This window comes from Lindgomyces ingoldianus (assembly GCF_010093535.1).
Source record: "Lindgomyces ingoldianus strain ATCC 200398 unplaced genomic scaffold BDR25scaffold_10, whole genome shotgun sequence".
Lineage (NCBI taxonomy): Eukaryota > Fungi > Ascomycota > Dothideomycetes > Pleosporales > Lindgomycetaceae > Lindgomyces > Lindgomyces ingoldianus.
Genome location: NW_022985171.1, coordinates 401,967 through 415,093, shown reverse-complemented (window position 1 = coordinate 415,093; position 13,127 = coordinate 401,967). Strand labels below are relative to the sequence as shown.

Here is a 13,127-nt window from a genome sequence, read left to right as displayed (position 1 = left end):
ATTAGTCTGTAAACAAGTCCTGCCCCAACCTAGCTAGATTGTAGAGTACTTCGGGTGGAGTTACGTTGGTCCAACCATAGACTGTAACACTTTATTATAATATTACATTAATTATTTGTTTAACTATGTTTAAGCCTAAGACGTGTCTAATCTAGTTTAGGTTATAATACTTACACACTATTATATTAAACTATTTAGTCTATAGACAGAATACTAGAGACCTTCTGTTAACTAAAGCCTTTAGGTTTAGAACTTTCTATCCCCTATAAAATTACTTTTAGAAAAGTTATAAAAAATGTGCTAAGGTAGAAACTTAGAGACTACTAATAACCTATTAGGATTAGAGACAACTGCTAATGCCTAACTTTTAACTACTACGCTAACAACAGCTAAATCTGCTTCTGTAGGACCTAAAGCTAGACCCATCTAATTTAGAGTTAACCCCTAGCATTAACTCTTAACTACTAACTCTAGCTACTAAATCACCCCTAATAATGTCTTAAATTACTACTACTACTCTAATAGCAAGAGACCTTTTAGGCACCTTTAACAATACCTAATGCTACCTTACTAAACGTACGCCTAAGATTAATAACTGCACAGATAGCAAAGAACTAATGTTTAGACAATAGCAGGCCTTAATTAGTAGGCTAGGCATTAATGCAGATCACTGTTAGAGCGGGTGCGCACGCATAGCGTTTTAGTTTAGAGGACACCGCTAGTAGTGCGAAAGAATACTTAGAGCAAGGACACCTAGCCAAATTAGACTAGTTTTAGTTTAAGGAGGCAGAGGAATAAATTACTGCTAATAGGGACTATTAGTCTACAGAGGGGGGGTAGTGTAACAATTCTCATGAATCGTTCCATCTCAGGTTGCTCAGAACCTCCGGAAGGTCCTCGTATCGGCTTCGACCCTGACTCGACCTGGCCCCGACTCTGCCCTGTCCCCTGCTGTTACCCCTATTCCCCCATGTATTTAGTCGCACCTCTCCCCTTAGCTAGCTTAGTAGTTTTCTGATATCCTTTCGTACAGGGCCTATAGGTGTCAATGGAATTCCCAGGTCATTGAGTCCCCACGCACTCCCATATGCCTCTGAGTGGATTCCTACCGCATTCGGACCCATTGTCTTGCCTGCACTGTTACATTAGTAAAAGTAACTTAGGTGTGTAAGCAACTTGCCTATAGTGTACGTTAAAATTTTATTAGAGTGGACTGTTTACTTGTGTGGACCCCTTGCTTGTAAAATACGTTATAGTAAGTTAGCTAATAAAGTATAAGAGACTTGTACAGTATAAGGTAGATTAGCTGCAGGGTTAGCGTCTAGCTTGTAGTTACTGCAATGTTGTCACGGTTATGTTACAGCTATCCAACCCCTGAGTACCCTAGGCTTGGCACGGGGTATATAGGCTCCTCGGCCTCCGTACCTCTGCCTCCGACCCTAAGGTTTACTCTCGTTACCCCCCTATCCTGCATTCCCTCTCTGTGACCTGTGTTTCCTGCTCGATACCTCTCACAAATGTCCACAGTAGGTGGCAGGCGCGCAATGGGGATGTCCGGCTAGCTCGCCAGCAGGGGGTTGGGCGACAGGGTAAACGAGCCGTCAGCGGGACCTCCAACACGAGGGGGCCCGCTATAGGATATCCTTAATTTTGTAAGGAGGCGACCCAGCATTCAATGTCCTCTAATTTTTCCTAGGGATCTTTTAAATAATCTACTTGTTTTGTTGCTGAATTTAAAGCACGCCTACTTGCCATTACACTACCATAAGGATCGATAAACATGGTCACGGCGCGTGTTCCCCTACTACGCTCTCCTTCACAGGCGACAACGGTACAGGTACTACTCCACAAATATACAAATCATCTATTTCTCAGTGATCCCCTTAGAATAACGCCAAACCTAAGAAATCAAGTCCGACCTCATGCAAAGCGCGCTATGTTGGATCCGCATATTATTAAACGATTACCACAACCGCCCCTATGGTCCAGGCAAGCTTTACCGCACATCCAACACATTGCTTCTCTCCCCGCAGTACGGTTAGTGTGCACGAAGTGCTACAAAATTGCAAAGCCTCGTTCTTCGCTTGAGCGGTCGACAAGGTCTGCACCGCTGTTATTCCTGCACAGTTTACAGTCATGTTTGAGAGATCGTTGATGTTGTTCGCAATCTTTACTCTCTCAGAAGATCGGGGAGTCTTCGAAACGTCATGCTTGCATCCGTGACCAGTAACAATATGGCTCGGGTATGGTGCGGGTACCCTAAATGCTGGTGTCGCGGAAGGTGTCCATGATGCTGTGCCCTAAGATGATGGCATTAGCCTGATGCTTGTCATAGAAAATTGTAAGTTAAATCTACCTCAAATGCTGCCAAAGCGATATTCACTTTCGAATCTTTCAAGTAAACATCCTTTCTCACCCTCCATGGGCTCTTTGTACCCCCTACTGGGCCGACAAGCTTCCCAGCCAGTTGTATGATCAGTGGTCCAAGAGGAGACTGTTGGTTGATGATGTAGCTCTCCACTGCAGCAAAAAGAGTTACCATTACGGTGAAAATTGTGGTGCTGAAGCCCCGAGAGTACTGCCTCAAATGTGGCCATCCACCTTGAATCAAAACCTTGTCTACGAGTTCCCAGGTGGGAATACCGGCAAACACAGCGCGTGCAGCAAGAGCTGCAATATACACCTTGGCTGTATCGCTGTCGTGGTTGTGTAAAGATGCTCCAAGGTCGATTTGTATGCTAGGGTTGCGTCCTGGCTTCAAGGGGGAGTACCAATTATATGGATACACTACCTGAATGAAAGCTTGCGCTTGCCCGATGGTTCCAAAAACTCCCGAGTCGACCAGTAACTGCTCACGGAGCTTTGATCCCCAATAAGATTTTTTCAGATCCAAATTAGAGCCTATCCATTCAAGACCACCGATTCGCATTCCCTTCGAGAAACCCAAGAGCCGACAATCCCATAATAGGTCTTTGGCCTTGTTGTCCGCTTTCTCATCCTGTTCGAGGCTGAAAGGATACGCCTGCGTTTCTAGCTCATAAATTGGTGCTGAGGTTCGTCCTTGCATTTCGGCGAAAGCATTTCCTATGAAGGAGGTCGCCAGCCCCGAAGCGTCGGTCAATGCCTTTGTACTCCAGTAATTGTCTCGCTGCCCCTTCTCTTCCATAGTGTCCGCGTAAGACATCAAGCGGGAGGAGCCATCGATCTTCGGAAATCCGGTCGGCCTCGTGCTTCTAAGTCTTGTTAGGAGAGGTTTCTTTGCCCAGTTCAGGTGTAATTGGGCCTATGAGATAGGTCAGTCAAATGAGTCTTCCCTTGATTGGGTCTACGAATACTTACGACTCCATCCCAATGTCTTAAGTGCCGCTTAACAATGGGCTTTAGAGGCGTTAGATCTACCGCCCATGTCGATGGGTTCGCCGGATCAGAATTGATGAGCTTGATGGCAATCTCTCGAAGCGGATTCAGCTCTTGACTAAGTTCCATCGCTGCTATGATGACCTGAGCAAGAATCTGGTCGGCGACTCTTGGTTTTCGCTTTCTCTATTTATGTTTTTCAGATTTATGCGCAGAGCCGCGTCTTCGAGTGGGACTCGCTTCTACCTATCCAGACTAGAGGACTAGTAAATCATACCACCCATGTAATCTTACATCATTTTTGCTTCTTCGCCCGATTTGGGGATTTCAAGCGATACGTATGCTCTAGTATCAAGGTCGTGGATGAATACGCGATTCTCGTCCGAATGGAGCAGCAAGGCTGAATTGGGGGTTTCATCGCATTTCGGGGCCAATGGGGTCTGAGGGTACAGTTAGCCCTTGAATCCGAAAAACTTGGGCCTGAAGTAGGTATTCATCAAACCGACCTTTTAATCCCAAAATATTTGAAGAACTGTGGAGGGAAATCTCGAGTGTAGTCAAAAGAAGAATGCATTAGTGCCAGGATTGCCACGGTTACGATGAGACTTCAACCTGAGATGGAGCTAATGGAAGGTTTGAATCAGTTCCCTTCCGGAAGAGAGATTAATTGAATCATATTAGGTCTCAAAGGGGAAATTGGTGAGTGGCGTTTGCATAGGAAATGCACAGGATATCAGCCACATTCCGGTAATTGTCTCCTTCCGGGCCTATCAGACTTCAAACTAAAAAAAGAAACTCGGCTCTACTCATAATACCCTCCGGAAACGGCAAAAGAGGGCGTTCTTGTGGTAACTATATGCAAACTCGTTCTTCTCCTGTTGACCAATAATAACTCGACTGACTGTCATGAATGTCTCATGGCAGATCGCCCCTCTACTCCTATAGTTTCTCCGCCGGGCCTGGGAGTCAATTTTATGACATTGAATTAAATTAGGTTATGGGGATGATGTATGGTCTCGAATCACTACTAACGGGTGTGTGGGAAAATGGTCGGGACCCCACAGCTTATAGTCAAGGTTCTTTGCAACCATCAATCAAGACGAGAACTTTGAGGTGCCTGAACGCCAGCTAATAAATCCGTCGGCACTTCTGCGAGATCAAAGGAATGGAAGTGATATTTTGAGGAGGCTGAAAACGGCTACGATAACAGGCCAGGCCAACTCAACCTCCTCGCTCCTTGCACTTCATCGACCCAGCAGCTCTTAACTAGTGGCTTCATTCAGCTGGAAAGCCACGGCGTGGGTGCATATAATACCCTTTTTCTTTTTTTGTGTCGAATGTCTTTCATTAAGGTGAAGTCCACTTCGTTCCGCTCTTGAATCTCTAGTTGTCACTTCATTTTGTCACCCCAGCCTCCTCCCCTTCATTATCAGTGTCTCAAGCTTCCCCCTTCGTCTTCCTTTGCGTTCAACTCAACGCTCATCTAGCTCTCGCTTTTATTCAAGGCTACTTTTACTCCTATTATCTCCTACGCTTTATTTGCTATCGGTGACTCAAGCCGTCGATATGTACATTCCGGTAAGTGACCCGTGACCAGTTTGTTAGACTCCTGCCCCGATTTTCATGGGTTGAATCTCATTCCTACCATTCTCATTTGTTGCTTCACACCAGCCTGTATCTCCAGGAGTACCAATCTCTCAGTTCACTACCCTCCTCAGTTCCCTGCCGTTTTTCGAACCTAATATTCCCCTAGGCGACAGACACAACACATCCACACCGCATCGCCAAACGCGATGCCGGACTCGCTGGCGGTGGTGTGGGTGGCTTCCTCTCCTTCCTCATTCTCATCTGGATCATCTGGTGCTGTATCCGGCGTCGTCGCACTGTCTATGTCGCCGACACTACCCAGCAAACCGCCGTCGCTACTTCTAGCAATAATGAAGCAGCTCAAGCTACCGCTACCGCTAATAACATTACGGTTAACCCGGTTTTCATGGTTGCTAGTCCCCAGCCTGCTCAACAGCCACTTTCTCCGCAGCCGACGGGGTATGGACCAGCACAGCCGCTTTCGCCGCAGACAACCGGGGGCTACCCAGTTCAAGGGGAGATTCCAATGACCACGCTTCCAGTCCAACAACCTATACAAGCGTATACAGGAGCTGTAGCCACTGCTGGTGGCGTACCGGCCCAGGCACCGGTATCCGTGGGAAGCCCAGCGCCCCAGGGGTATCAACAATTCCAGCAACATTCTGTACAGAGTGCTCCGATCCAGACCGCGCCAATTCAAACAGCGCCAATCCAAGCGGCACCGATTCAGACCGCCCCGATTCAGCAAGGGCAAGATGGCCCCCCCCCTCAGTATCCCGGGAAAGCCTAGGAGTAAGGACCCATACTTGCGGCGTGGGGCCTGTGGAGACAGTGATCGGGTAATGTGGATGAAAGATGACATTGGCTTTGTCGAGCTCTTGAGGAGTAGTGTGTCATAATGTTTCTTTAGTACTCATTTCTTAGTCGTAATTCGTCTTAATATACCCTTAATAAACAACCGCTTCCTCTCAAAGTTACGTCCGCTTCTCGTGAGATCCCGTAGAAGATAAAATTTCATCCTTCAGCAATAGTATACGTTGTGCAATGTTTGGGCCATCGTTTACGCTCCTTTCCATCTTAGCAATTTCCCTATCATATCGCCCTCGCACAAAGCGTACTGGCCTTTGGTGCAAATGGAGAGGTGGTGTAAGCATGCAGCTATGTAGAAAGCTGATGAAGTGAAGTGTATTGTTTTAAGTCTAAGTACTCTGTTGCAGAGTATTTATTTACATCTATGATGGCAGGGGCAGTGAGGACCATGGCAATGGCTAAGGGGATATAGTGAAGGTTGTAGGAACTATAGTGAAGGAACAGTACGGTACTGCCCTCTGCTGTACCCCTATTCCTTCATGTATTTAGTCGCACCTCGCCCCTGTAGCTAGCTCAGTAGTTTTCTGATATCCTCTGTACAAGGCCTATAGGTGTCAATGGCATTCCCAGGTTCCGAGTCCCCACGCACTCCCATATGCCTCTGAGTGGATTCCCACCGCATTCAGACCCATTGTCTTGCCTGTGCCGTTACACGGGTGTGTGAGCAACTCGCTCGTGAAGTACGTTAAAGCTTAAGTATAACTATAACTATAAAAAAGCTTTATATAAAAGTTTTATAGTAATTTATAACGTACCTAACAGGTTGGCCGGCCACACAGGTTGGCCAGCCACTTTTGCTAAGCCCCTACTAAACTCTACCTATCTACATAATGCCTTAACAACAACACTAGATTAAATTTTCTAAAGAACATTAGATACAGCTTACTCTTTAGGCTCTTAAATAAGACTTAAAACTTTTTTTATAACATGCTGCAGCTATCTATAATGTCTTTTACACAACACTAAGTAATTAACACGCTAGACAGCCTTTATAAGCAGAATGCTAGCCTAAATTAAGGAATCTAACTAAGCTTAAAAAAAGGTAGTTATTAAGTATATACTTAAGCTTATTACACATAGATTTCCTTTTAGGCTTATAGCTATAGCTAATATAGCTAATTCCTTACCTGCAGAGCGTAATCTAGGCTAGGTTAGCTTAAACTAGCCTAGTATATAAGTTAAGCACTATCCTAAGTTTATAATAAAGTTTAATTATAAGTATAATTATAAAAGAGTGCTTTATAAGAATCTAGAGGTTATCTAGAGCTAGTTTTACCTAGTAGCTAATATAAAAGCTAAGTATAGTATCTAAAATAAAAACAGGTATAACTTTAATAAATTAGGCTTTATAATAGGCTAGATATTAACTAGAGCAGTTATTATAGCTTTAGAGAGACAAAAATAGCTAAAGGTAATATAGTAAAGTAATAAAAAGTAAATAATAGTTATCTAAAGTATTAATGTAATAAAGTAGGCTATAAAATTATAAAGCTTTAAGCAGTAAATAAGGCTACTACATAATATAAATTACATAAAAGAAAGTAAATTTAAGTAAAAAAAACTTTAATAGTTAAAAATAAAGCTTATCTAACTACTTTAAAGAAGTTTAGAGCGCGTAGTAATAGAAAGAAGCTAAAGACATAAGTGCACACTAAAAAAGGTAAGCTAAGTTAAAAGTAATATAGGTAGTGTAATTAAACTAGGCATAACTTACATACATATAAGTAAGTAGTAGAAGTAGACTCTAAATAATATCTTATGTTATATTACTTTATATAGGGCTAAAGTAGGCTGTTTTGCGAGAGAATAGAGTAGTTTTAGTAGGGGCTTAGCAAAAGTAGCTGGCCAACCTGTGTGGCTAGCCAACCTGTTAGGTACGTTAGCTAGTTTAACTTTATAAAGAATATTATAGCTAAGTATATATTTAAAATAATAATATATTTGACGGCGCGTACCGCGTCACATGCTCTGCAGCCTTAGCTCCCTTGCTTACGCGACGAGTAGCGCCTTGGCAGGGGGCACACATGTATATTTAAACTCGCAGAGCAGCTGCTCTGCTTCTTAGTTTAATCTAGTTAGGTTACACCACCTCTTGCTTGTAGCTTGAGCATGCTAATTGTAATAATATATATAACTTTAATAAAATAAAGTTTATAATAAGCTAAATATCTACTAAAGTAGTTATTATAAGTTTAGAGAGATAAAAATAGCTAAAAGCAGTCTAACTAAGTAACTAGAAGTAGATAATAGCTATTTAAAGCATTAATACTAGAAAGTAAGCTATTTTACTTTTTATTATCTTTTAAAGTAGTAATTACTTTTTAAACTAGTATAAAAAAAATCTTCTTTAAAATTAAGTTATTATTAGCAGAGCTTGCTTTGCTTATTATATTTAGATTTGCAGAACGAAAAGTTTAGCAGAATCTTCTCTTTTAAACGCGCTAGTTAGTTATAATTTCTTTAGATAAACTCTAGTAATGCTATTTCTCTGTTACTTTATATATTTCTTGCATTCTTTTTTTAAAAAAATGTATACCTAATATAAGTGCACCTTTATGTTAATTTGCACGCAGTTTGCTCTAGCATGTTGTCAGATTGAAGCACTGTTTCTAGGCTTCCTGAGATGAATGATGGGTTTTAGATATGATGTATGGGATGATGATTGATTGTATTAATTAATTAATGTTTCTTTTTTTTTTGTCTACTCTGCTTGTGTTGCTTGGCTTTGTTTTTCCGGTCTGAGTCCCTCGCGCACTAGCCCTATGCGCGACCAGCTTGCAACATGCAGCAATTTGCAGCAACATACTGTTCGAGCTTATTGCTCGTACTATGTAGCAGCTTTCGTCCAGCGTTCCTCCTGTCTTGACAGTAGGTGCGCATATCTGACACATGTATTGTGTAAAACATGTTTAAATTATAGTTAGTTGCGTCTATTCCACCTCTCTAGCCACATTAGTGTGTCGGGGATTAGCATTCGCCACGCTCAGTCGCGTCTATTACCTGTCTAATACTACTTTGCTAAGCATTATGCTGCAACTATTCTTTAACCTAAACAACCCACCTTAATACACTAACTATTACTCTAAGCAAGCTCTACTATTATAGATTATTTATAAACTATTGTAGTATTTTAGTTTTTAAGCATAGCTAGACTACTAATTAGCTTAGTCTAAACTAGTTAAAGCACTTTAACATATATATAAAGAAGTGTACTAGTAACATCCACTATCTACTAGTTATTAATAGCTATAAAAGCTATAACTTACTTTATATTTAGTAATACTATAAAAATAATAAAATTATTACTATTTATATGCCTTTTTACTTATTACACTTTGCAGAGGATAAAATAGCCTAGCAGTAGCTGTTTAGAAGATTAGATGAAGTGACTTTGCTATCTAGAAGAGTTGGAGGCTCTTCTTATATACACTAAGCTTTAGAACATACTATCTCTAGATCCTAAGCCGCGTCCTAGGCTCTAAGCCCTAGCTAAGGCTCTTAGTGTACGCGACACACTTTTTATAGCTACTTAATGTAAGTTATTTTACTTCTTTAAAAAAAAGTATATAAGTGCTAAGTTAAAAACTTTATGTATAACTAAATAACTTATATTATAAAAATTATGTTTTTACTATACTTTGTAGTAGCTTAAAATACTATAATTACTTTTAGTAATATTTAAAAAAAAGTTTTAAAGCGCTAAATTAGTTTTTTTTTAACTTATAATAAATTATAATAAGCTTTAATATAAAGTTATATCCTTTATTACTACTAATTTTTATATATAATAAGTTTTAGTAACGTACTTTATAGGCGAGTTGCTCACACACCTGAGTCGCTCACTTTTGCCAAGACCCTACCCTAACAAACTCTATTATAGCCTATAACAACCCGCTCTGGCACTATATAGTACAGTACAGCCTAGAATATTATTTAGATACTACTTCTGCTTCTTACTTACATGTTTGCGTGTTATGCCTAGTCTAATTGCACTATCTGCAGCGCCTTTAGAATAGCTTACCTACTTTAGCTTACACTTGCTTCTTTGCTTTCTTCTTATTACTGCGCGCTTTAAACTTCTTTAAAGCTATTAAGCATAGGCTTTTCTAAATTATTAAAGTCTTTTCTGCCTTAATTTACTTTCTTTTATATAATTTATGTTATGTAGCAGCCTTATTAGCTACTTAAAGCTTAGTAATTTTTTATTATACTAACACTAGCTTATGCGTAATTATTACTGCCTTTTTTAAAACTTTTTTAAACACTTTAACTATAAAAGTTAGTAAACTATTTATATACTTCTAAATTTTTATTTTTATAAGCATTAATTATAACTTAAGTTTTAAAGTATTACTTAGGGTTTATAACTGCTAGAGCTTGTTATATATAAGTAGTAGTAGTAATAAAGTGTGTAACTTTACATTAAAGCTTATTATAACTTATTATAAGTTAAAAGGAACTAATCTAGCGCTTTAAAACCTTTCTTAAATATTACTAAAAGTAATTATAGCATTATAAGCTACTTTAAAGCATAGTAGAAACTTTATTTTTATAATATAAGTAATAATTTTATTATTTTTATAATATAAGTAATAATTTTATTATTTTTATAATATAAGTAATAATTTTATTATTTTTATAGTATTACTAGAAATAAAGTAAGTTATAGCTTTTATAGCTGTTAATAACTACTGTGTTTTAGCGTGTAATGCACGGCCTCGCGTAATGCACGGTTCTGCGCGAAGCTGTCAAAACTTCAACTACCTCTCTCTCAACCAATATAGGCAGTATTGAGGCCGCTTTAGAGTCGCTAAAATCGCTAAAACCTGGAGAATTACTAAATTATGCTGCAGTAGCTAGGCAGTATAGCGTTAATTAATCTACGCTCTTAAGGCGTCACTAACGCGTTACCCGCCCGCGTGCAGAGAAACTTAAAAATTAGCAACTACTTAGCCTAGTGCAGGAGAAAAAGCTAGTAGAGTACATTAATAGGCTTTACGCAAGAGGTCTATCTCTTTTAAGATAGATAATTTAAAATTTTGCAATAGAAATAAGTAGTAGGTAAGCTAGCAAAAGCTAGGTTAATTAATTTATTAAAAGGCACTCTATTAACCTATTATCTTAATAGACATCTAGCATAGATGCTGCGCGTAACAAAGCTAACTTAGCATTTAAGTACTTGCTATATTTTAAGCTTGTACGCAAAAAAATCAAGCAATATAGCATAGAACTACAGCATACCTATAATATAGATAAAAAGGGCTTCCTAATTAGGGTACTGTTAAAAATAAAGCAAATCTTTTCTAGACAGCAGTATAAGCAAGGTATTAAGCAGCAGCTTATACAGAATAGCAATTGCAAGTAGATTATAATAATAGCCTACATCTGCGCTAACAGCAGCTCTCTTATGCCTACGCTAATCTACTAAGCTGTTTCTAACTATATATAAAACTCTTAGCTATAAGATTTTAACCTTTCTAAGTATTAAGCTTTCTTTACTTTATTACCTACAAGTTAGACAAATAATAAACTAGGCCTAGCATAGCTTAAACATGTGTTTAATTACAAGACTAAGGCAAAGGCGTAATAGGCGTACTAACTTTTGTTCCTAGATAGCTATAGATTGCATGTTTTAATAGAGTTTATTAAGTACTGCAACAACAATAAGATCCTTCTAGCTGTATACCTACTACATGCAACCTATACGCTGCAGCCTCTTAATGTCTGCATGTTTAAACCTCTCTTATTAGCCTACTTAGCTAAGCTAGCTAGCTTTATAAATAGATGCTAGGGACTATTATTAATTAAGAAAAGAGACTTTTACAGCATGTTTAATAAGGCCTAGAAAACGTCCTTTAAGCATAAAACTATCCTTAGTGCTTTTAAAGCAACTAGTTTATTGCTATTTAAGCTGCAGGTAGTCTTAGATTAATTTTGCTATAAGTAAAAAAAGCAACTATTCTCTAGTAAGAGCACTAGCTTAGCGCTTAGTGCAAAGAATTAGAAGAGGGTTAAAGGCCTTTTAGATAAAGTTGTTAGTAATCTTTATAAAAAAGACATATAAGAGCTTAAAAAGACTGTCTAGTTATTTTTAGTGTGTTGCATCTTTCTCTAGCGTAAGCTTAAGCAGGTTAAAGATGCGCTAATTAATAAGAAGAAGCGCTGCTAGTGTAGCAAGCCTCTCCTACTAGAAGCACCTCTAGAATATTATAGTAGTGCAACTTTTTAGTCCCTAAATAAGGTCTAAGAAGCATGTAATTATTAGGCACAAAGAGATGCTAAGAAGGAGGCTCTACAGCTTTAAAAACAAGAGAAGGTAAAGTATAAAAAAGCAGAGAAAGCTAAAAAGGCGCGCGCAGTTAAAGGGAAGAGGCATAGAGTAGCAATAGTAAAGAAGGCTTACCTGCAGAAGCTTAAGACAAAAGCAGCTTAACAAGAGGAGGTAGAGCTTACCTAGCAGGTTAATTAATAGCTTAAAAATGACCTTTAGCAGGCAACAAAGGGCAAGCAGAAAGCTCCTACGCCTATTGCTAGTACGCTAGAGAATTTTAATAATAATGCAGCATTAAATAAAGAGAGGGAGCTAGCATTAGGCAGGACTTAACATAGCAGGCAAATTAACCTTCTTATAAGGTATTGCATGTAAATTATTGCTAGAAATAAAATCTATAGCATTTAATTAGTATTATAATAAAAAATTTATATAATCTATAATTTATGTAAGTCTCTAGAGCTTTAAAAGTAAAAGGCGCGGATTGCTAAAATCATGCATTACGCGAGGCCGTGCATTACGCGCTAAAACATGGTAGTAGACAGTAGCTGCTAATAGTACACTTCTTTATATGCGCGTTAAAGTGCTTTAACTAGTCTAAACTAAGCTAATTAGTAGTCTAGCTGCACTTAAAGATTATAATAACCTAATTTTAAAGTAGAATTTTTTTTATACTAGTTTAAAAAGTAGTTACTACCTTAAAAAATAATAAAAAGTAAAATAGCTTACTTTTTAGCATTAATGCCTTAGATAGCTGTTGTCTACTTCTAGTTACCTAGCTAAACTACTTTTAGCTGTCCTTATCTCTCTAAACTTATAATAACTGCTCTAGTAGATATCTAGCCTATTATAAACTCTGTTTTGTTAAAGTTATACATGTTATTATTCTAGATGCTATACTTAGCTTTAATATTCTTTATAAAGTTAAACTAGCCTTAAATTACTATATGTAACGGCGCAGGCAAGACAATGGGTCCGAATGCGGTATGAATCCACTCAGAGGCATATGGGAGTGCGTGGGGACTCAGAGACCTGGGAATAC

The 13,127-nt window shown here is 38.9% G+C and overlaps 2 protein-coding genes across 2 annotated transcripts; one reads left to right on the top strand and one right to left on the bottom strand.

The window, feature by feature from the left end:
* Window positions 1–1,439: 1,439 nt before the first annotated feature.
* BDR25DRAFT_353026 (uncharacterized protein) lies at window positions 1,440–4,265 on the bottom strand (the record flags this gene model as incomplete). The annotated part of the gene is made up of 15 exons (XM_033695093.1): window positions 1,440–1,463; window positions 1,516–1,611; window positions 1,666–1,682; window positions 1,743–1,804; window positions 1,828–1,870; window positions 1,901–1,934; window positions 1,968–2,300; window positions 2,357–3,283; window positions 3,340–3,541; window positions 3,594–3,620; window positions 3,652–3,797; window positions 3,832–3,889; window positions 3,956–4,005; window positions 4,099–4,124; window positions 4,184–4,265. 15 exons carry the CDS (start codon window positions 4,263–4,265, stop codon window positions 1,440–1,442), a joined length of 2,127 nt encoding a protein of 708 aa, XP_033549547.1.
* A 98-nt stretch (window positions 4,266–4,363) lies between these two features.
* BDR25DRAFT_353025 (uncharacterized protein) lies at window positions 4,364–6,419 on the top strand (the record flags this gene model as incomplete). Its single annotated transcript, XM_033695092.1, has 13 exons — window positions 4,364–4,406; window positions 4,457–4,528; window positions 4,573–4,709; window positions 4,745–4,810; window positions 4,845–4,939; window positions 4,963–5,074; window positions 5,111–5,715; window positions 5,777–5,832; window positions 5,869–5,933; window positions 5,976–6,085; window positions 6,199–6,225; window positions 6,259–6,302; window positions 6,385–6,419. The coding sequence occupies 13 exons, from the start codon at window positions 4,364–4,366 to the stop codon at window positions 6,417–6,419; spliced, it is 1,467 nt and encodes a 488-aa protein (XP_033549546.1).
* Window positions 6,420–13,127: the final 6,708 nt, after the last annotated feature.